Below are 22885 nucleotides of genomic sequence, written 5' to 3' on the forward strand. Positions count from 1 at the left end.
CGCCCGGCGCCGCCATCTTTGTGCGGGGCGCATCCCACGGCGGCGTCGCGGCAGCCGCGCCCGCCCGTCCGCGCGTGTGCGGGGCGGCACCGGCGGAGCTGCCGCGGCCTGGGCGCGCCCAGCTCCGCCACGGCAGCCCCGCTGCAGCGCCGCTGTCCCCGCGGGCAAGGGCGAGACGCGGGGCTGATCGCGGCCCGGCTGAGCTCCGGCATCCGTGCGCCGCACATCCTCCCGGCTGCTCCGGTAAGAGAGGAAGGGTCCGCTTGGGCAGCGGTGGAGGGTTCGGTGTGGCGGGGTGTGGGAGCGCGGCGGGCCGCGTGTCTGTCTGGTCTCACAGCCCAAGGCGTGTTGGTGCGGCGACGGCGGCCGCCCCGGGAGTCCTCCCGGCGGCCGGGGCGCCGCGGTGCCGCAGGGCTGGGCGGGGGCCGGAGGTCGGCGGTGCCCGGTCCGGGGCAGCGGGGCCGTGTGGGGCGGGACCGCCCTCCCGCTGGCTGGAAGCGGCCACAGAGCTCCGCAGGTCCCTGCTGAAGTTGCAGCTGTGCGGCAGCGGTACCGTGGATGCCGCGCAATCCCTAAAACCGGTAATTTACCGATAAATGGCCCTGTTCGCTCCCCCAGTTATCCTTGCGCACGGATCGTCGGGTATGAGTGGAACAGCCTGGGGGAAAGGTCCGGGGTATCACCTAGTGGAAAATCACTGTAGGCTTCTCTCCTGCGCTTAAGGCAAAGCCCGAGTTAGGAAAATCCTCTTAGAAATATAGAGGTTAGCTAATGGGTTTCATAGTTAGGATTTAGCGTGGTGGAAGAAACGAAAGAGTGACCTGTATGCCCTGAAAGCCGATATGAAATGAAAACTGTCTAACCCTGTAAGAGGATATAACCTCAACTCCAGAATATTTTTATATGTCTTTTCTCAGTGGGAATAGTACTTAAGGGCAGAAAAAAAAATGTAATGCAAGTGACATTAATTTGTGTCTTGCTTGAGTGGGTGGCTCTTGGTGCCTGAGGAGAAAGACCAGTTGCCTTTGACCAGGTTACTGAGCATACTTTTGCCATTTAGTGGGAAAATATTAGATTTTATGTTAAATAAATTAAGTTCTCTACCAGAGCTGGGATTGATGGTGTTATTTTTTCAAGAAATGGGATGCACTTTTTTATTGTTGATAAATTTAAAAAAGTAGAAACTATGGAGGGATGGGAGGTAAAATTCAAAATTACCTATTGATTGATGGAATATAAAGGAACCTAGGTCAAGGAATAGGAAAGATGAACCTTAATTTCACACACTAAGAAGACTTAAGACTTAAATTTTAAGACTTAATATTAGGTAATTTTGGTAAAAGCATCATTCATGTACAAAAGTAATTGAAGAAGTTTCTGTAAAGTTTATAAAAAACACAGATTTTTAGAAAAGTGATAAAAAATATGTATCTTAACAGTCTGAATATGCCTAAGGCTATCACTTTAGTGGGCTTTTATAGCTTTGAGTGAATGTTGATTTTTTTTTCTGAACTGTGAAGAATATTAATATGGTAAGTATTTACTGAAATTCTAGACCTCCTTAGTATTCTAAGTAATTAAGTGTTCAGGTACAAAGTTGCACTGTGTGTCACTCTTGCTTTGTTGCTATAAAATATAAATAAATGTTAAGTGAAATTGTTCCAGTGCATCACTGGTGAAATAACTGTGAGTGCAGTGAAGAAGACTGAACTTACAGATGCTGTTATTCAGAGCTGTACTGACAAAATAATAAAAGATTGTAACGAAGGCATAATTGCTGCTTCACATAATTGATGTCTTCAGAATAATCCTTTTATTCTTAAAATCTTCCATCAGCATTCCCTTCCTGAACTCTGGAAAATGATCTGGTAAAACGGCTCCATATTTAGAATATCAGTAGAATACGTAACACATATAATTGTTTATTTCAGTATCTGTTGAAGTGTTAACTACTGTAACTAGGCAGATGAAATTAATCCACAAATTTTTGAAAGAATTTAAAATCTGTTTAGTTTCTTTAGGAAATACTGGGTTCCTTACATGACCCAAAGATAATTTTTGAGATCAGTTGAATTCTCTTAGTGTTTGATGGGCATTTTCTGTGACTGTGATAGGTCTTCCATGGTAGGCACCGCACAAGTCTGTGATGCTGTGCTGTGATGTCTGTGATGCTGAATTATAAATAGGTTGCTGGTCATGATGCTTTGAATTATGGTCCACGTTTCTCTGATGGCTCAATTTTTTTCTTTCTTGGTGAATGAAAAGGCTAGTCAGAAAGACAAAAAAACCTTCCAAGACTAGACTTCAAGAGAATTTTTTCTTTGAAGTAGAACTCTGTGCATGCTCAAAGCAAAATTGTGTTGATTAGTCCTACTTTGGAACATTAATTGGTTCACTTAATGGGATGGGGTAGTATGAAGCATTGAGATAGGTGAACTGAAACCTCTGAGGGGAAACAATGGAGAGTGCTGGCAATAGACTGGGAAAGAAATTCTCTCCCAGATCTGTGGGAAGCATTTGATGAGAACCTTATTGCATGAGCGTGATCATGAGCAGTTGGTGTGGAAACAGGCTGAGAAGAGTTAGGGCTGTTCAGCCAGGAGAAGAGAGGGAGACCTTACACAGAGGGAGACCTTACACAACTTCCAGTGCCTAAAGGGGCTGTAAGACAATTGCAGAAGGACTTTTCACAAGGGCCTGGAGTGACAGGACAAGGGGAACGGCTCTGAATTCATAAGGCAGGTTTAGGTTAGATATTAGGAAGAAATTCTTAACTGTGAGGGTGAGGTAATGGATCAGGTTTTACAGAGGAGTTGTGGATGCCCCATGCCTGGAAATGTCTGAGGCCAGTCTGGATGGGGCCCTGAGCAACCCGATCTAGTCAGTGGCATCCCATGGTAGGGGGTTTGGAACCAGATGATCTCTGAGGTTTCTTTCAACCCAAATGATTCTATGATTGTGTGATCTCACTGGGATCATGAAATGGAGATATACTCCAGCTTCGGAACAGGAGTATAAAATGAAATGTAAGAGAAACTACAAAACTAGGCTTGTTGGATTATTTTGAGGTTTTTTTCCAGTACTGAAAATGCAGGAAAACAATTTTTGGATGAGGCCAACGCAATGCAGAAGCTGGTGTTAAAGCAGATGTGATAATGAGCTGCAGGGGAAGAAAAGGAATCTCTTCACATAGAGTAGGAAGTGCTGAAATGGAGGAAGGTCAGTGAGCGAGGGAGGGGCTACCCTGGGCTTGCTAGGACTTAGAGAGGTGAAGGATGAGTCATGGTTTTGAATTAATTTTACAGTTTTAGACTTGAACAAAATTTTACAAAATGTGTTTCTAGAGCTATGTATATTAAGCTTCCGAGGTTATGGCAGTAGAGTGAGTTATCACAGTGCTGCAAGATGGAAGGAGGTGTGTAAAAAATTTGTTAACAAAAGGTGAAAGAAAGGCCATTCAGCTTTGCTCATATAGTGATACATGAAGAATTGGTAACATGAACTACACTTCCACAAGAGATGCTGTCTGTATGGACAGGAATAGGGACCATATCCACAGGGGCATGAGTTTGAACAGCTTTGGCCTTTCTGATGATTATCAGAAGAGAGATGCAGATTGCACCAAGAAAGAGAAACTGGCATGAGCAGAACTCCTGGGTTTGGGTTTATTCAGGACTGCAGGTTTATATTTGTGCAGTTCCATGTATGAAAAGTTAAATACATTAAATACAAATCTGGCAGCATGAGGTGAAGTCTCCATTCATTGCTTTGTATTACTTGGAATAATGCATTCAGAAAGCTTCTGCCATAGAAAAAATTAAGCCTAAAGCTTTCCTAATCCATTTTATCAGTCTTTCTAAAGCATTTGTATTAAATCATCTCACTGCATTTAATGTTCTCAGGGCTTTATTTGAAACTTGCTTGTCTTTTTTTAAAATTTTAACAGACCTTGCAAACTGTGGAAGATGTGACATGCATTCATGTTGCCATTTCTGTTCTGAAAGGGGACCTTACAGTTCAAAGAGGAACTAATATGATGGAAGTTGAGGAGTTTTGGCTTGAAAAACTGTTGCCTTATTTGAAGTGTCTTTCAGTAACAGTGCATATAGATTACAGTCAGTCACTGAACTGAGGAAGTACTCCAGCTGGTGCTTATGTTTTAGAATAATGCATTTTAAGTATTATGCCACTGGTCCTGGAAGAGAATTCAGATCTCATCTAGAAAAAAATAATCCTAAACGATTAATTTATTGTAGTATTTTCAGTCTTGTGAGGTAAGTTCTGAAATATTTTACTGAACAACTGTTAACATAGTAAGAAAGACTGAAACATATACACTCATGCTTGATTCTATACATACAATTATATGCATACTAAATATTTATGTATAATTGTTTATGTATAAAGAAAATATATTTAAGTGTATATATGCATGTATATACATACGTGCATGTAATATGACATGAAGTATCACATATTATTCCATTACAAATAATATGTAATACTTCAATAATATTATTTGTGTAGCAATGTTTATAGTAATAAGACTGTACATGTACACACACATATCTAGAAGAATGACCAAAGGGAGCAGAAATGGCTCTTGGTTCAAAGGGATTTCATTGCAAGGCAATTGAAGGAAAAGGTAAGTCAGACATAAGCGGAAAGTTTTCCAGGGAGTGTATCTGAGATGCCCATTAGGCAAGGCTTGTTTTCCCCATTTCTATCAAAGCTGTACGGTGCTTAATATTGAAATGAGTGATTGGTTCTGTAAGTGGAAGGAGCAAACCTAAAGCTGCCAAAGCACACAGGCAAAGTGGAAAGAAGTGTTGATAACAGTGCCAAAGACTGCAAGCAGATCAAGGAGGGTCCATCACTGAGCTGGAGTTTAGTTGCAAGTATTGATAAAGGAGCACTACATTGGACAGATAATAATTGGGCCAAAAAAGCTATTTTTTTTCTTGGCCTTTAGAGATTGAGTCATCTGTTGTAATTAAGTGACAAAACTGAAACAAAGTTATTGGATAGTCCCTGTCTGAATGAGTCAGTTGGAGTATTTATATAAAAAGAACGTTACAGAGTTGGTTTTGTTTTTTTTTCTTCTGTTGCTTTCTATGCAACTATCGAAATAATAATGACAAAATGATTGCATGTGGCATTCTTTTTTTCTGGTAAGTTTCTGTGTCTGCACCAGAGACCTTGGATGGGCAAAGAGAACAAGATAAAAGTGTTGCTGGGTGTTTAGTGCTACTTGTGAGTCACATGTCTCAGTCTCCTTTTGATATATAATATGTCTGAATCTAGAATGCGTCTTTGTAAATAAATAAAACCAAGATAAAGTTTCTTTATCCTGTGATAAAAGAGTCTTATGTTCCTGCAGTTTAGCCTTCACAGCTTCAGCAATGTTGGAAAGATCCTTTTCCAGAACATAGAAGAGGCAAGGCCACTGTCAGTTCTAGGTGGGCTTGAAAACTGATGTTTATATCTTTCAGGTGCTGTGGCAGAGTCCAGAAAGTTAAATAATTAACCCAAATCAGCTCTGCTCCATTCAGAATTCTTTTTGTTTATGACATAGAAGTCATTGGATTTCATTTTAGGAATCAGCAGGTTTCGTTGTGGGCTATTGAAGTCTCTTACTAAAATTATTTATACTAACTTAGTCTAAAGCGGCACATTGTTTTAAAAGTTTTGTCTGTGTTGCATATTAGATATGTAGTATTGCTGTCTGTTCTAAGGAATTGGGTTTTATTCATTCTTACTTTTGTAAACAGGTGTTGAAAATTCAGCTGCAGGATCTCAGAGAATACAGCTTCAGCAATGTCGTCAGCCAGCAGCGATTGCCCACACTTGGAATCAGTTGGTGAGATAACAAAGGAGGAATTGATACAGAAATCTCATGTGAGTTGTAGCAATTCACTTTCTTCCTATCACTGTTAACTGATCAGGTTTTTTAGGTTCACATTTTAGTGTATTATTAGTTACAAGGTGCATTTAAGTGTCAAGCATGGGTAAAAGCTCCTCTACTGGAATAGTAAGTAAAGTATGAGTAGAACTGTCGGCTTGATGAAGCTGAAAAACTGGTCAGCACTTAAAGAGCACCTTTGCCACAAGTGATGTTTTATTGGAATCATTAGTTAGAAGAGTTAGTGGAGCACCAAGCTGAACTTCATTGCCGTTGCAGCATTTAGTTATTTGAACTATCACTGTAGTACAGTACAACTAACTTCAAGTAGAAACTGTAACAAAGAAATTTATGGTTTACTTGGATAACAGTTTTGATAGAAAAGCCACAGTTTGAGAAACCTCCGCTCCCTGAACTCTTGGTTTCAACCTAGTATTAATAAATGGAACAAAGAAGGATCTTTTCTGTCCATGGTGCTTAATTTCTGTAACAGTTAATTTGCTGCTGAGGAGTACAGCATTTTTTTACTGTTGCATCTTGTTTGTGTACACCTTTGCAGGTGATGTCTGCAAGAAGGAATATGAATTTGTTAAAAGTTCTATCACTATGATTTATTTTTATGTTAAATTTATAGGAAAGAGCAATTATGAGGATTATTATAATTATGCAATATGGTACATATTGATGCCTTATTTAGAAAAGCAGTTTTTGGTTTAAGATGAAAACTCAGAGATAAATCTGTGAGATTTTAGTGGAAAAATATGCTGATCTTGAGATTATGGGAAGCAAAAACTAGGTTGGTTATCAACATTTCTCTTTTTTAAAGTTAACTTTAAAGTTTTAAAGGTATTCATCTGATACTAAGCTTTACAGTATTTTTTCTTGTTTTATCTTGAAGTTGTGGTTTACTGGTGAAAGCAAGTGAAATAAAACTTACCTTTGTGTTGAACTTTAATAGGGCACTTGTCAGGACTGTAAAGTCAGAGGACCCAACCTTTGGGCATGCTTAGAGGTGAGTTTTTCTGTTGTTCCACAATGGAGTAATTTTTTAGTGAAGATAAAGTTAGTAGTATTTTTTTAAGAAACATCTGTAATAAAGTTCTTGAAATTACGTTGTTTAACTTAACATTTAAAAGCAAATTTTTTCTGCAGTTCCTTTTTTTTTAAAAGTATTTGCCTTCTATCAGGTACACGCTTGTAATTTAAGAATAATACACTTAAAATGAGGGTTTTTTTATAAGAAGGAAGATAGCATATTAGTGTTTTTACTTTAGTTATGATACTTTTTAACTCTTAAGTTTTGAAGTTTTTTTTTAATCTTTCCCCATGGTCTGTAGATCTAAAAAAGAATATATTATTCCTGAATTAATTAAATTACTTTTTATAAGCTTTTCTTAGCATTTGTAGTCATAACATTTAGTAGTAAATGCAGACATTTTGCAGAATAATGCATAGTCTGACTTTCATTCTTAAGCAAAACAAAGAAAATACTCCTTATTTTGAAACTTGCAGAAGCTTGTATGAACATTCTCCTTACTTCATACAAATTTCATACAGTCTTTGTCCCGAGTATAGCTCTGTTGTAAGTATACTTTTGCCTATTCTTCTTGCTGTCTACAAAAAACTGTAATTTTCACTGTATTTAAAGAAAACATAAATATGTTGCTTCTGACTGATCTATGATCCCAACTGGAAAGCATATAGTGAACTTAGCTTTTAAAATGTCTTGTGAGATTTTTGGACTTAGAGCTGTTTACAGAGATTGAAATTTTACCCTGTAGGCTTGACTTCATTTCATGGCAATTTTTCTTAAAGTAGTGTCAGAAGGATCTCCAGGCTAATGTCCCCCTTTAGGTGTATGCGCATTTTTTAAAATCCCCTTAATTTGTGTCCTTTTAGGTGAATGGTGCTGACAATTAGGAGATATGATCATTTTACTCCTTCTGTCAATACCAGAAGGGGGAAAGAAACACTGTTTAATGTCTATTGTTAGATGGCCTGAAGTTTTAATTATGTTTAAAAAAAACTCTTGGGAGTGGGGAAGAGGTGTTAAGGTTGCATCAACCTGGCAGGTGGGAAAACGCTGTCAAGCTTAAAACATGTTTTGTATTTCTCACAGCTCTTAGATTGTTACTGAAAAACTAAATTTTATACCAACATTTCCATAGGAGAGTTTTGTAGTTGCAGTAGGACACTTAATGTCATGCTGTGATGTTTCTCCTCTTGGATGAATTGGCATCTTGTCTTCACCTTTTTCAGTAGAAAAACCTGGTGAGATCCCAGCATGGAAATGACCCGTAACTTACCGAATATCTGTGATCGTTTAATATTGGCTGTGTTCAGCTACTGTTTGTATAAATTAACGTGCTTAGAGAGTTATACAGATAACCTGCTGTACCCTCCTGTGTGACTGGCCTGACTCATGCAAATGAGGAATTAGCAAAAATTGCTTGAAGATCGGCAGCTGCAAGATTCCACACTCGACTCAGCCAAATATATTTTGCAATGAGCATGATTAAAATTGACAATTATTTTGCATGTTTTAACTAGAACGTGACAAGTGCTTAGCCATGTAGTGCTGGAAACTTATGTAAAGGTGAAGAAGTTAATTAGTTGTGAAGTAATGCTCTGATGAGTAGGCACTGCAGATAGGGGCATGCAGGGATTTTTGTATAAACATGTCTGAGGCTGTTGCCATTCAGTATTTCACCACTCAGACACTGGATTAACTTTGTATTTTCTGTTACAATCTTTATGAAATAAGGAATTGTAAAAAATACATGTTGTCAGTAATATGAATAAATATATAAAAATGGCCAAAAAAAATACATTGTAAATGTTTCCCATCAGTGGGAGAAGTTAAGTTAAATCTTGCAGCATTCTTTTTTTTGCTTTAGGTGATATTTATGTTATTGCTTACTTTGCATGTTGGTTTGCGTAGGACTCTGCAAGTTTGAAATTTGTGTGAATTTTAAAGGGACTGGCGGTATATTCCTATTCTGTAAAACCTGTCTGAGACCACTTTTTAATTCTATATACTTCTGTGTCTCTTGCCCAACAGAACAGGTGTGCGTATGTTGGCTGTGGTGAATCCCATGTTGATCACAGTACCACCCATTCCCAGGTATGTGTATTTGCTAGTAACACATTTCCTTGAAGCAGGGGAGTTAGAGAACTTTTATTTCAATGAAGTCAATAACCTATGTTAGCTAACTGTGTGGAAGTTTGATTTGCTGTAATTGTTTTTCATGTATAGAAGCAGATCTTGCTGATTTAGGAGTATGTAAGTTTACAGGTTTTCTGCAGCAGCCTAATTATGCAATTCTTCTAAAGAAGATGGTGCAAATGAAAAAAAAGAATAATTACTGATGATTTTCAAGATGCAGACAAAAGACTTATTGAATATCTCAGCTTATGTGTAGTACTTCACTGCTTCAGTCTAAATTTCTGGGACTGTGGCTGCCTGATGGGTAAGAGGAGGAAAGTTGCATTAATGGAAGCAGAGGAGGTGCGAGATAGGGAGTATAAATTATCAGAGACAGGTGCTTTGTTTTTGCAATATGCTCCTTGTTTTAGATGAAGAAACTGTAGACTGAGCTGAGCATATGCTTTCCTGCTATGTCTATCTTGCATCCAGCTTGGTGGGAGCAGTGGAGTGTGTGCACTCTATTAGCATGCCAGGTTCTGCTGGGTAGCTTCTGTGCACAGGTTTGAGTCTTAAACTTGCTGTGTTTTCTGGGCACACATGTGTGCAAGGGGAGCACTTGCCAAAATAAGGCAAATAAGGTATTCTGGGCACAGAGAGGTGGCAGTTTTATAAACATGTAATTTCTGAGTTGCTGATTTTGAGACTAATGAAATTCATGCCATCAATTTACAGTTTGTCAGTAAATGCATACAATGTTCCACACTGAAAAATTTTTGATCTCTAAAATTACTAAAAAAACCTTGGTGAATATTAAAATGAAAGAATAGTATGTTTTTTTGTTTAGAGGCAGGACCTTGAGAAGAGTATTTGTACAAATTGATAGTGCATTAATATAAATCTATATAAATACTTCCACCGTTTCTTTTATCAGCTGTTAAAGCTGAATCACAGTACTAAAGCCTTTACAATAGAATCAAAAGTGAGGTGTTCCTGGAGTAGCTGGGGACCAGATGGTCCCTGGATTTCTTGCCTACAGTTTTATATGTCTTGGCTTCTTACAGTAGTTTATTCCTGCTTTGCATGCTGCCTAAGCATTGTTACATACTTCCAGGTAGGAGAAAGCAGGCAAGCTATTCATTCTCTGTCACTGACATCCTTGTCTTGATTTTCTTATTACTTAATTTTAATTTGAGGCTAGTAAGCATTTTTCTTCTTTAATAAAAATATCAATAAACTTATTAAAATGAGAGAAGTGAGGTTGGCATGAATCAACTTTTGCTTACTCCAGTTGACACCAGCAAGGCTCCCTGAACTGCAGGTGGTCACATTCATTGCATCCACTCCAAGGAAATCATTAGGCTGCTGCTCTGAAATCTTGTAACAGTGTATGAATCTGAAGCTGCAGAATTAAGCATCTTCTTGTGTTTAAAATTGTTTGACTTATTTATGTAAATCTGACTTTTTAGTAGGGGGGAGGGGTGCTTAATAGTATTTTAGCCCACTTTACATTAAAAACTTTGTTGTTATACAAGATGTTGTTAAATTAAGGGGGGGGGGGAACTTGGGCATCCTGCAGCAATTGTAGTATTTTCCTAATTTCTAGCAAATCCCTTGTCTATAAACCTGATACTGACATATAAGGAAGAAATACAGGAAGGATTAGTGAAAATATTTGGAGGAAGATAGCAATTGTGTGCCCAATCTTGCATAAGCAAGGAGGTTAAAAAAATATTAAGATTCAAACAAAAAAAATACTCTTCATCTGTCAAGTTTATACTGCTTCAGAGTGTGAAGCTGTCAACAAAAGAACTATTTGAGTATAGAATTTTTGCTTTAGTATGAGGACCTCTTAATGTAACTGAACTAAAAATTTTACCTTAGTCTTCAGATTGCTGCAAATAGCATGAATTCCATGCAGCAAACCGGTAGAAATAAACACTGCAGAAGAGGTAGCTCCTGTTGTGGCCAGTTATAGATATTCCTTGAAAACTGGTTTGTTGTGAATTGTAGCACTTCTGACAACAATAAGAAGGCTTTCTTATTTTTTTAATTACCAAGAGGCATGTCAGATACGACAGTGTCTTAGATTCTGATTGTACCTTGTTGCTAATTTGAGTGATCTGTGCAAAAAATGAATGTTTGTGCTAGAATTTCAGTATCTGAATTGCTCTTTTTTAATATTCTAACTCGTATACTTTTCATTGTTGAAAAACCTAGAATTTTAGTATATCTATTCTAGCTTGCATGTAGTATTATTTAGTTATTCCCAACTTCTGAATCCCTGTTGTGGTTTTTGTTCTGTTTTAGGAGACAAAGCACTGTCTAACTGTCAACCTTACAACTCTCCGTGTTTGGTGTTACGCCTGTAGTAAGGAGGTATTCCTGGACAGAAAATTAGGATCTCATTCTCCACTACCAAGTACAAGATTGTCTCACCAAGCACAAGAAAACAGTGTGCAGGTATTTTTTAACCCAATGGAGCAAAGGCAGCTGTAGCTTTGCAGTAAACATTGTTTTTGCTGAAGAGAGAGACTGACTTTTCCTCCATTCTTCTGGCTGAACTTTCTATTAATTCCTCCTTTTAATTTCATAATTTTTTTTTTTGCTTTACTGGCATCAGTAGTGTTCACTCTGATTTTTTTTTTTAGATAAGTGTTGTCTTGGATAAAGTTACACTGCAAATTCTTAAGCACAATAATGCTTCTAGCTGAAAAAAGAATTGTTATTTCTTTATTGCATGTGTAGTTACATAAACATGACAGGTAACTTGGTTAAAACAGTCACAAGTAGAAGTACAGTATTTCTAGATGTGTTCTGCTTGAGATGGAGCAGTAGAAGACAGAGCATCATGCACAGGTTGAACAGAAAGATGGGCAGTTTTTCAGTCTATATAATACAGAAATATATTTACTTCATAGTTCAGTATTTAATATGAATGTAAACTGATCATTTTCTCATAAACTGCCAGCAGCTCAACTGGAATATCATCACCAGAATTTAAAAAAAAATAAAAATCTGTTGTCTCAAAATTCTTGTCACTTGATAGAAAGCTGAGTTCAGACTTCTGAAATTCTTCTATTATATTTAATCTTCTTTAGTCTTCCAAGGAAACAGTTATAATATACAGAAAAATCAGTGGAATTTACGAAGTCTGTGAAGCATTTTGTTCAGGGATTTTATTTATGTGCTCACAAAAGGAGCCTGTCATTTAATAAATGCCTGCCTGTCTGCTAGTTTGTTTCTCTATTTGTACATTTTTCTTTCAAGAGTTTAATTTGTCTTCATTAACTGTAGTGAGCCATCTGGTGGCACATCAAAAACACATACTCTGGCTTAGGTGATGATTTCTGCCTAAGCTCTTCTGTGCTGGCTGCTTTGTTATCCAGGGGAAACAAATGCCATCCCTGGCTTTGTTTTTGTTCTTCAGTTATTGTTATAAAAATCATACAGCAATCTGAAAACAAAAACATGGGGGGATTCTTACTAAACTTTCTCAGGGTACCTGTGAAACCCTGGTGTTCTTACTTCCTGTGCAGTGAGATTTCAAAATGCATTCACATTATTTTCCAATTACAGATTTGTTGGTGAAATTACACATAAACGTAATCAAGTGGAAAAGTAATGAATTAAAGTAAATATTCTTTTTCTCCTTGTAAGGATTTTAAAATACCCAGTAATCCCACTCTGAAGATTCCATTAGCAGCTGTATTTGATGACTTAGATATAGAAGTGGAAGAAGATGAATTGAAGACCAGAGGTAATAAAAGCAAAACCCTGTGCATTACTGCATGAGTATGCTTTCAAGTCTGTTTTCCAGCCGTGTTCTAATTCTCTTCTAAGTGGAATGGTTTTCTTTTCTGCTCAGTCTCAGATGTTTGTTTTTCGTTTAATCTTTCTTGCAGCAATATTTCTTACCTTCAAAGTAAAAGCTGTTGCCTGAGTTTGGTTGTTACCAAAGCATGTTGGTGTAATGTTCAGTGCAGTTGGTATTGTAGTCACTCTAGTTCAAGTAGGCTTTTTTAAAATGTGTTCTACTGATTTTGCCTGCCCTAGAAGACTCTTGATTTAAATACTTTTCTGCATTTTGAATAATCCTTTTCTGAGCCTGTAGTATCCTAGTGTGGGGTTTTGCTTATTTGTTTTCTCCTTGACATAATTGATTTCATGCACTGCCAAACTTTCTCATATCAAAGATTACCCCACCCTAATACTAAATCTAGTGTAAAGATGAAAAATAGAGTGTGAAATCACAAACAGCAAAGCTAATCCCAAACACTGAAGCTTTAATCTTGCATTTCATAAGAGAAGATAATTACTATTTCTGAAAAACCTCTAATTATTATTGATCATTCTAAAAGCTATGTGTGTTTTTGATGGTAAAGAAAATATTTCTGAGTTGCATTTTTTCAGAAAATTATAACCAGCAGATTGTTGAGCTGTTGTTTTTGAGATACCATTGCATATGCCAAGGCAGTTTGTTTTCCATCAGTGATGAGAGAAAAGTTATTCTAATTTATGCATGCGCCATTTTTGGCTGGGCAAGAGTTAGTTATCTTCACAGTAGCTGCTATGGGGCTCTGTTTTTGGATTTGTGCTGAAAACAAGTTGTAATGTAGAGATGTTTCAGTTATTGCTGAGCAGGGCTTACATACAATTAACCTTTTCTGTTTCTCACACCACCAAACCCCAGTGGGTTAGGGGTGCACAAGAAGTTGAGAGGGGACACAACTGGGACAGCTGACCCAAGTGATCACTGGGATAATCCATAACATGTGGCATCCTGGGAGAGGAAGAAGGAAGATTGGGACTTTCAGAGTTAGGGTGTTTGGTCTTCCCGAGTAACAATTATTCATGATGGAGCCCTGCTTTCCTGGAGATGGCAGAATGCCTCCCTGTCTGGGGGAAGTAGTGTTTTGTTAGAAGTTTTGTTTTGCTTTGCTTGTGCAAACAGTTTTTGCTTCACCTTTTCAATTGTCTTTATGTCAAGCCATGAGTTTTCTATTCCCTCCATTCCACCATTAGGGAGTGAATGAGTGAGCAGCTCCAGGGGCTGAGTTGCTGGCTGGAGTTAAGCCACAGCAATGAGTCTTATTTCTCCTTCACTCATCTACTACCAGCTTTCCCTCTCCTAAGTCTGCTGGCATTGGTCAGAAAACCTGCCTTGTCCCTTCTGTTGTCTGGCACAGTTTTAAAGGATGTGACACTACCCCATTAATTTGCCATCTGCCCTTACATCATTACACCATGTGTTCTATTCCTAGGTAGTTTCTCCAACTAATGTGTGTATTTGTGTATTTTTATCTCTTCTTGTATTATTAATATTTTGGGGAATGGAGCTTCCATTGCAGTAATATACAATTAGAATTGCATTAAAGTTCCCAGTAATGATGATCTGACTATGTTAAGAGATTTATTCAAACTGAAAGGAAGAATCTTCTTTAGCTTTTTTTAAACTTTGCTCTTAAAATTTCTTTTGAAATGCTTTTGATGAAGTAAACATTAGAATGTATCTTTACAAGAAATTAAGTGTATTTGAAAACTTGCCTTGCAATACTACTGGCTGAAAAAATGCAGTGAGAGTAACTTCCTGAAATATGTGCTGCTTCTGAAAATACTGAAATAAAACCAAAATCCTCTAACTGTTCTTGTTTTCCAATTTCAGTAAAACCGATTGTTCTCTTTGTAGCAGACTTTGGAATGCCTGCTCAGATACAAGAGTCAGGACTATATTTCCATTCAGACAGATAGGACATTTTAGAACTTAATTTTGAAGTTCTATCTATCAGAAATTGTAATTGAAGTAACCCAAGTGGTTTTCAGATGTAGAGAGATTTTATCAGTAACTTTTATTTTTTTGCCATAGACCAGAACTACCAGTATAGTTCCGGTATTTCAAAAATTGCATAGTCATCAGTACTGATTGCTGAATGTTTGTCAAGTTTTTTTTAATTTTTAAAAATTTTTTAATTTTTGGGTGTTTGATTCTTTGCTTAGCAATGTTACTATTCCCTCATACAAAATTAATTCTACTTTGAAATATTACTTCATTAATGTAATACTTTAGTAGTTACAAATAGCATAATTCATAATTGTGGAAAGAATATATGTCAATTGTAACTTTTATGTGTGTGGCAAGAGTATATGTGGCTGTCTGTAAGGAAAGTAAACAGTGTGGGTTAGGAAATAAACTATGTGGGAAAGTCTAAATTGAGCAATCTGTTAATAAAAATAGAGGTTTATCATTGCAGTAGAAAAAGACTGATTACAGGACTAGCCTGGGATAATCACATGCTGAGTAGGTTTTGAATATTGAGTGTAATCTGACTTAGCGTGAATTTGGGACTGAAGAATGAAATCTTTGAGAGGCTTTTGGTAATGTCATTAGTTACAAATGCAGTGTAGCAACAGTTTAACTGGACAGGTAAGTCATTAAACTGAAGTAAAACTTCAGTGTTGATAAACATATTTTAGATTAAAATCTGCAGGTGTCATAAACCATGAAAAGTTAGTAAGATGAAATACAGTCCACTTGTCTGAAGTGATTTTTAGTCAGTCGAGATCAAAACACTTAATTACTACTTCTAGTTAGATTGGTATTCCCTTAGGAATCCTATGTTTCTTTTAGTTGCAGTTCTGCATCATAATTGGCATCCCAAGTGTTCCATGAGTATTTTGATTAGTATGTGTTTTCTAGGAATTACTGGATTAACAGACTTGTATTTATTCTGTTTTTCAGGTCTAACAGGATTAAAAAATATTGGAAACACTTGTTACATGAATGCAGCTTTACAAGCTCTTTCCAACTGGTAAGGAAAATGGTAGTTAATGCAATGTTATATTTGCTTATGTATGCATTTTTTCCAGATGGACTTAAGGGGTTTGGAGGGATGCACTACCATGGAAGAGGGCATGTATATATTGAATCTCAGTCTTGTATACTGCAAACAATTTATTATGGTATATGGGCCACTCAGCTTTTTCCTTGTTTCATTCTAATGCCTCCTAAATAAAAATATATGCCGTTTTAGAAATTAGAACAAAATCTGAAAAAAGCTACTGGATTTGTGGGTTAGTCTTTGTATCTTTTTTCCTTTGCTGCAGAAAAAGCAAAGTAGATGCATAAGAATAAACCCTAATTTAAAAAAAAGAGCTATTAGGATCAGAGTTCAGTTGTTACAAACAATGTTTCTGGAGCATTCTGTGCTAAGTCATGGTGGGAGTGATGGAATGCAAAATCCCATGTCATCTGTGGGAATTGTAGACAGAAGTGGAAAAGATAGGAACATTATCCCAGCTGGAAAGCTTCCTGCAGCAGGTGGGGTGGGGTGGTGGCAGGTCCTGAGCAGGTGTCACACAGGGTCACTGTGAGCCACAGGCCAGGAGCAGGCAGGGCTAAGGGCCTCGCTGAGGCTTTTTGATGACAGAGAGGAGAACTGAGGCACATCTCTCTAGAAGATAAAGAAGTGGACAAGGCAACATGAGGGAAGTATTCTGTTGAGAAATGCCAAATATTGGAAGAACACTGGGATGTCTCCTCTCTTGGAGAGAAATGGGTCCAGCATGTATGAGGGTTGTGACTTCAGACAGGAGGTTGAAAGAGGAGAGTATGTGAGTTGGCAACGCTGCACAAAGTAAACACTGCATGAAATAATCACGTAAGTATAAATTATTTGCCTACACATAACTTGTGACACTGTTGCATTCTAGAGAAAAGATTTGTTCAGATTGCTGTTTATGGACTAGGCTTGTGGTGATTGTTGCTGGAGTGGTACCTGTGTACTTCTGTGACAGCTTGTAGGAATTGCGTTGAATTTGAATCCCATGAGACAGTTCTGGTGAGAAATGTCAGAGCACGTTTGAGGAGCAGCATGGCTGTACTGCTGAAGTTGTCCTACCAGAAAATGCTTGGTCACAGCATTTAAGAACATAGGAAGTGGAATTGTTCAGTTATAGAATAGCATTATTCTTATGTTATAATCCTATATGCAATGGAGATTTCCTCTTGTATTTATTTTAACAACTTGAAAAAATTACTGTTTTCTTCTTTTTATTCAGCCCACCTTTGACGCACTTTTTTCTTGACTGCGGAGGCTTAGCCAGAACAGATAAGAAACCTGCAATTTGTAAAAGTTATCTCAAGCTGATGACAGAACTCTGGCACAAAAGCAGGTATTAAATCATTTTGGTGATGAAATGATAACAAATAGATTCCAGAGTCATGAGGGATGCATTAATCTGTCCTAGGTTTCTAACTTTTATTTCATGTGCTCTCTTTTTTAAGCATTCCTCTTAAAATAAATTAGGAAGGAAAGAGTGACTTACAGGACTCAAGTATCCTTGTAACCTGTTCCTTTTTATATATACCAAAGATAGGACAAGAAATAGATTAGATGACAAGCATTAAGCTCTTAAAAATGTTTATATTTGCCAAAAATACATCTAAAATGTTTAACTCCTTTATCCTCTCCTCTGTGTCCTTCATTCCATATCAATGTTTTATCAGTTTCTCTTATTTCCTTTTATGGAATTTGTGTAGTATCTAGCTAAGAAAATACTTCAAAATAAAAATACAAAGGTAAAAAAACAGTAATTGTACACAGTGCCAAGAGTATGTCTGATTTGTCATCTGATTGTCTGACAAGAAATGTGCCTAAAAGATCTGATACAGTCACTGGTTCAATTGGGTGACAGGTTTATAAAAATGGTGTAGTTAATTATTCAGTGCCAGTATTATGTTTTATTAAGATTAATATTACTGTTATTCAGTTGCAGGTAATGGTATGATCCCAGTAAAGATGAAAAAGTTCATTTAAATGTTTTTTTTTTCAGTGTTTATATGTTTAAAACTTATTTTTTAGGCCTGGATCTGTTGTTCCTACCGGTTTATTTCAAGGAATAAAAACTGTTAATCCAATGTTTCGAGGCTACTCTCAACAGGTAAAAGTTTCTGACGTCTTTTAAATCTACCTAAGCCATAAAGTTCTCTTGATTAGAAATACAGTGCTTAACCTACCTTACTTCCTGTATTTGTTTAAAGTAAATGCAACATAAACTTTAGTTAATATGACTTGAGTGTAGATTATCTGAAGTGTAATAATCAGTACTTAAGTCATGCGTTATATTTATTTATATCAAATTCTCAAAAGGCCTTCAATTTAGAATATCTCCTTTTCTTTCAGGAAAATTTAAGTAATAATATCTGAACTCCTTTGTGTGAAATAATGCTGCTAGTGTTTGAGCAGTCCCAGAAAACAAAATAAAGCTGTTCAAAAAGAAAAAGGAGTGTAACAGACTTCTAATATATTTGTCTACCAGTGATGTTTAAAAAAAAAAACCACACAGTATGCAGTTTCCATTTAGTGTCTTGGAAAAAAGGCCTCCTCCCTGCCCCATTTGGGTGTTATGGGAATCACAGGTTGGTAGCTTGATCAATAGGCAGGGATTATTATATAGCAAATTATATTATTATATATTATATTATTATATAGTTTATCTCTTAATCTGTGACTTGATGTTTTTTGATACTGTTTTTTTGTGAAAGGATTGCCAGCAAGTAGGCATACTGGGGTTTTTTTCATTACCCATTTGGGTGTTATGGGAATCACAGGTTGGTAGCTTGATCAATAGGCAGGGATTATTATATAGCAAAGGCATTCTTCAGTTGCTGCTTCGTACAATATCTTGGTGCATTCATACAGTCTGGAGCACTTCATTAAAATCTTTAGGACTAGCTGGAAAATTTAAACCTTGTAGTTAGAAAATCTTACCAGTATCTTCTGGGAATCTGTATTTATTAAAAGGAATTTTGCTGTTTTCATTAAGTTTCATATTTGTGGAGTGAAGGATTAGGACACAGGTTCTAAGGTTCAGTTGCTGCATGTAGCTGTAAAGTCAATGTTTAAATATTAATATTCTATGATCTGCTCATGAATTTGTAAAGTGACACCTAGATTTCTGAAAAAGCAGAAATTCAACCTTGATAACCAAAAAGAAACTGTATGGAAACTTAATTCTTGCAGCTTTGAACACTGATGAAAACATATTTTTCCATGCAGACCACACTTAATGAGAATCTTTTTAGGTTGGGCTTGGATCATAGTTCAGCTGTATGTTCAGCAGGTTTCATGGCAACAATTAAAACACAGTAGGGCTTTCATAACCAACGCTCTCCTAGTGCCCAGCCTTGCAAGCTGGGCAGCCATGTCCAGTCTTCAGGGAGAAAATTACACTGATCAATGAAGAATGTTTATCTCTTAATCTGTGACTTGATGTTTTTTGATACTGTTTTTTTATGAAAGGATTGCCAGCAAGTAGGCATACTGGGGTTTTTTTCATTACCCAAGTCCAAACTCAGTTCTGTAAGTTGCAATTTTTAAGAAAATGAATGTTTTCTAGTCAGCAGTTTTGAGCTTAATAAGTAATTGCTATGATGGATGGGAATGTTGAGCAGCAAAAAAATTATTATTATGAACAACCAGAATACAAAGAGGAAAACAGAAGAAAATAAAAGCGGTAGTAGTTGCCAACAAGTGGCTTTTGTTTTCTCGCATGCCTGCTTGATTGGATATTTTCTATTGTCAAGGACCAGGCAGCTGCACTGATTGATGAGACTTGGTGGCTTTTAGGATGTTTCCAAACACAGATTAGACTTATAGTAATACTTTACAGCTCTTTTTGGGAACACATTTGGGAAATCTTGTTGAGGCTTTAGAAGAATTGTGGTATTGTTGGTGGTATGATGCCTTGGAAAGACAGGATAAGTAACATCACAGTACTTTTTAATAAAGTGCTTAATACCCAATGAAAGCAAAGCTCTGGTTGATTTTCTGGATAAGGTTTATAAAAACTGTCTCTAAAATGTTCCATTACAAGCAGAGCTGGGGTCTGACCACACTGCTGGTACTTGTTTGAGTTACATTTGTTGTTCCAGGAAGCTATGGCAGCGTTTTTGCAGGTGTCGTTAAAGTAATTTATTTTGGGAATTGGAGTGTTTTGGAGGAAACTTGTATGATAAGATTACTTGTGACATGCAAGAAATGTATGCAGGAAACTTACATGGTCTGGAAATGAAGGTGATTTTGAACATTAGACCTGAGACAGAGAAACTTTCTTTATTCTTCTTTAACAGCCAGCTTTCGTTTTAGTTATCTGTATCTTTTCTGATATGAATATCTTCCAGATAAAATAGATTAATATGGTAAAACTTGTTTAAAATTCTAGGATGCACAAGAATTTTTGCGTTGTCTAATGGATTTGCTTCATGAGGAGCTTAAAGAACCAGTTGTAGAACTGGAAGATGCCCAGCCTATGAATGTTGAAGAGAGTATGGAAGAAGATAAGAGCCAGTCAGACTTAAGCTTTCAGCCCTGTGAATCCTGTGGTAACTGTGATAAAACAGAAAATGACACAATGTTCAAACCAGTCTTAGAGGATCCTGCAGAAACAACCATGTTAATTCAGGATGATGATAACAACTCAGTCACATCCAAAGACTGGCAGAAAGAAAAAATATCAAGTAACAAACTTAAACGAGCAAATTCTATGGAAGACTTGGAAAAAGACACAAACACTGCCTCAGAGTCCACTGAATTTTTAAATAACCAAGGGACTGTCAAAGTACAGATACATAGCCGATTCTCAGGTAATGCACTGCTAAAGTACAATTGAAATAGTCAAAATAGCCAAATATAGTAGCCATACTTTTAGCCAAAGTATCTGTGGGAGTAGAAGTGAGTTGTAGAATATCATAGGGGTATAGGTCAAATAGGGTAGGTAATTTTAGTTGTAAAAAATATCCCTACTTATTTAATTTTTTTCACTTCAGGTGTTTTGAATTGAGTTTTAATTTCCTTGACAAGCTAACTATTTGTACTGGGGAAGGTTTTAGATAACCATAAGAGTGGTGGGAATTTTTGTTTTGTTCTTAACTTAAAAGGAACTGAAATGGTGCTACATTCCTAAATGTCCAGTGGCCTGAAAATGTGGTTCAATAACTTACATGACCATTGTGTCTCTTCATTCTGCAGTAATTTTTTCACAGAATTTGTTCAAATCTCAATTGCAGAATACATAAATGACGTTCATATGAATGACATATCTGCAGCCCAAGCACCATCATCAGTTGAAGGGATGAACACACGCTTGTCAAACAGCCCTCCAAAGTCATTCCCATCGTGTTCCTCACTGGCACAGGTCCACAAAAAAGGTAGAGACCCTTTATTTTCTCCTTCCTGATACTGAATCACTCTGTATTATAGTTTTCATTGTGTTTCTTATGTCTCGTGTAACAATACAGTGTTGTTCTTAAGGGGGTTTTAGCCCTGTTTCTGGTGGGGACAAGGAGTGTTATGTAAGCTGGACATGCAAGATTATTCCCTGCATTTCTGTAATCTGATTATTTTGAAGCATGAATAGTATTTGCCTCTATTTTAGGAAGGCAGAATATTATTTTTAGACCATTTTCTCAATTACACCAGTTTGGAGAGAAGATAAAGGTATGAGAAGTTAGTACCCCCAAAGGTAATGCTCTCCAGAGAATAAACTCATTGGTTTTTCAGCAGAAGTTCAGTAAATCACCATTTTAGTCAATTAAGGTTCAAAGAGCCTTGTATAATTGTATTGTAGATAGACCTGTAAATGCTGGCTGCTTCATGGTTGTTAATGTCCCTGCAATGCAGAGTATTTCTTTTGGCACTGCAGGACAATGCATTTATGAGTGTCTGGAATATTTGACTTTTACTGCCTTTACATGTAAGACAGGGCAGCTTTAGGGCATGAGGAACAATATCTTTTTCCCTGATATGTTTCACAGTAGACTACTTTAGGCAAAGCTTGTCTTTCAGAGCATGCTTTTAAGGCATTGCACCAAACCCAAACCAGAAACGAATACAACTTTAATATTGTGATGCTGCTTCATTCAGTAGCCTGTCCAGATAAGTTCTGAACATTCATGTTAAGCATTAGCATTGTTATTGCATGACAGTGATTTAATGGACTTAAGTCATTGACCTCCTTGGTTCATTTGTTCAGCAGCTTTCACACTGCATCTGTACTACTGTCTCCAGTTTTGGCTTCACCATTACAGGAGGGTTTTAGACAACCTGAAGTGAGTCTGTCAGAAGAGGTACTCGGTCACTGGTGCTTGTCATGCCCGAGGAGAGGTTGAGAGATCTGGGGTTTTTAATAAGGTGTTGTTAGCCTGGACTCCAGTCCTACCTTTAGTCTGCTTCAATCCTCTGTCATCAGTGTTGTGATACAGTCACCTTGTGTGTGAGCTCCTCAGCTCAGCATGGCTGAAATTTCCCAGGAAGATGTGATCAAATCAAGTGTCAAATAGAAGTTTCCTTTTTATACCTTGGGGGATTCCTGCCAAGATAAATCCATCATGTAGCAATAGGCTGTAGATTTCATGACTGGCAGTTTTGAGTTTTACTTACAGAGGCAAATGTTTCTGATGGCTGTCCCCAGCTGCTTGAGGAACTCGCATGAATTGCCTGTACTGGCAGTAATGTGATCTTGTAATTCCTAAGAAATATTTAGTAAATAGAAAACAGGTCTTGGCTCATAATTTAACTCTGAACATATGAGACTTCTAATTAGTTTACACAAAGCTGAAGTGTAATCAGAATCCACTGTACCTTGCCTTACTGCAGCATTTTATTTTTGTCATTTTATAGTTTCAACAGTATCGTCACCAAAAAGGAAGAAGCGCAAGAAGTACAGGAGTGTTATCTCTGATATATTTGATGGGACTATAATAAGTTCAGTCCAGTGCTTGACTTGTGATCGGGTAAGAAGAGAAACTTCTGGCTTTTAATATGTTCTTTTCTTACTGC

At 37.2% G+C, this 22885-nt stretch overlaps 1 protein-coding gene across 3 annotated transcripts in view; it reads left to right on the top strand.

Annotated features, from left to right (window-relative positions):
• The first annotated feature begins 23 nt into the window (after positions 1-23).
• Positions 24-22885, top strand: part of USP33 (ubiquitin specific peptidase 33) — a 38498-nt gene continuing 15636 nt past the window's right edge. For all 3 annotated transcript variants that reach the window (XM_058842211.1, XM_058842212.1, XM_058842210.1), the window contains exons 1-12: positions 24-243; positions 5772-5898; positions 6861-6914; positions 8964-9026; positions 11358-11510; positions 12708-12807; positions 15787-15856; positions 17106-17219; positions 17909-17987; positions 20271-20691; positions 21115-21255; positions 22727-22839. In XM_058842211.1, coding sequence (XP_058698194.1) covers positions 5818-5898; positions 6861-6914; positions 8964-9026; positions 11358-11510; positions 12708-12807; positions 15787-15856; positions 17106-17219; positions 17909-17987; positions 20271-20691; positions 21115-21255; positions 22727-22839 — 1389 coding nt within the window. In that variant the 5' untranslated portion in view covers positions 24-243; positions 5772-5817. The remainder of the gene's footprint in view (positions 244-5771; positions 5899-6860; positions 6915-8963; positions 9027-11357; positions 11511-12707; positions 12808-15786; positions 15857-17105; positions 17220-17908; positions 17988-20270; positions 20692-21114; positions 21256-22726; positions 22840-22885) is intronic.

The sequence above is a fragment of the Poecile atricapillus genome, chromosome 7 (genome assembly GCF_030490865.1).
Source record: "Poecile atricapillus isolate bPoeAtr1 chromosome 7, bPoeAtr1.hap1, whole genome shotgun sequence".
NCBI classification, from domain to species: Eukaryota; Metazoa; Chordata; class Aves; order Passeriformes; family Paridae; genus Poecile; species Poecile atricapillus.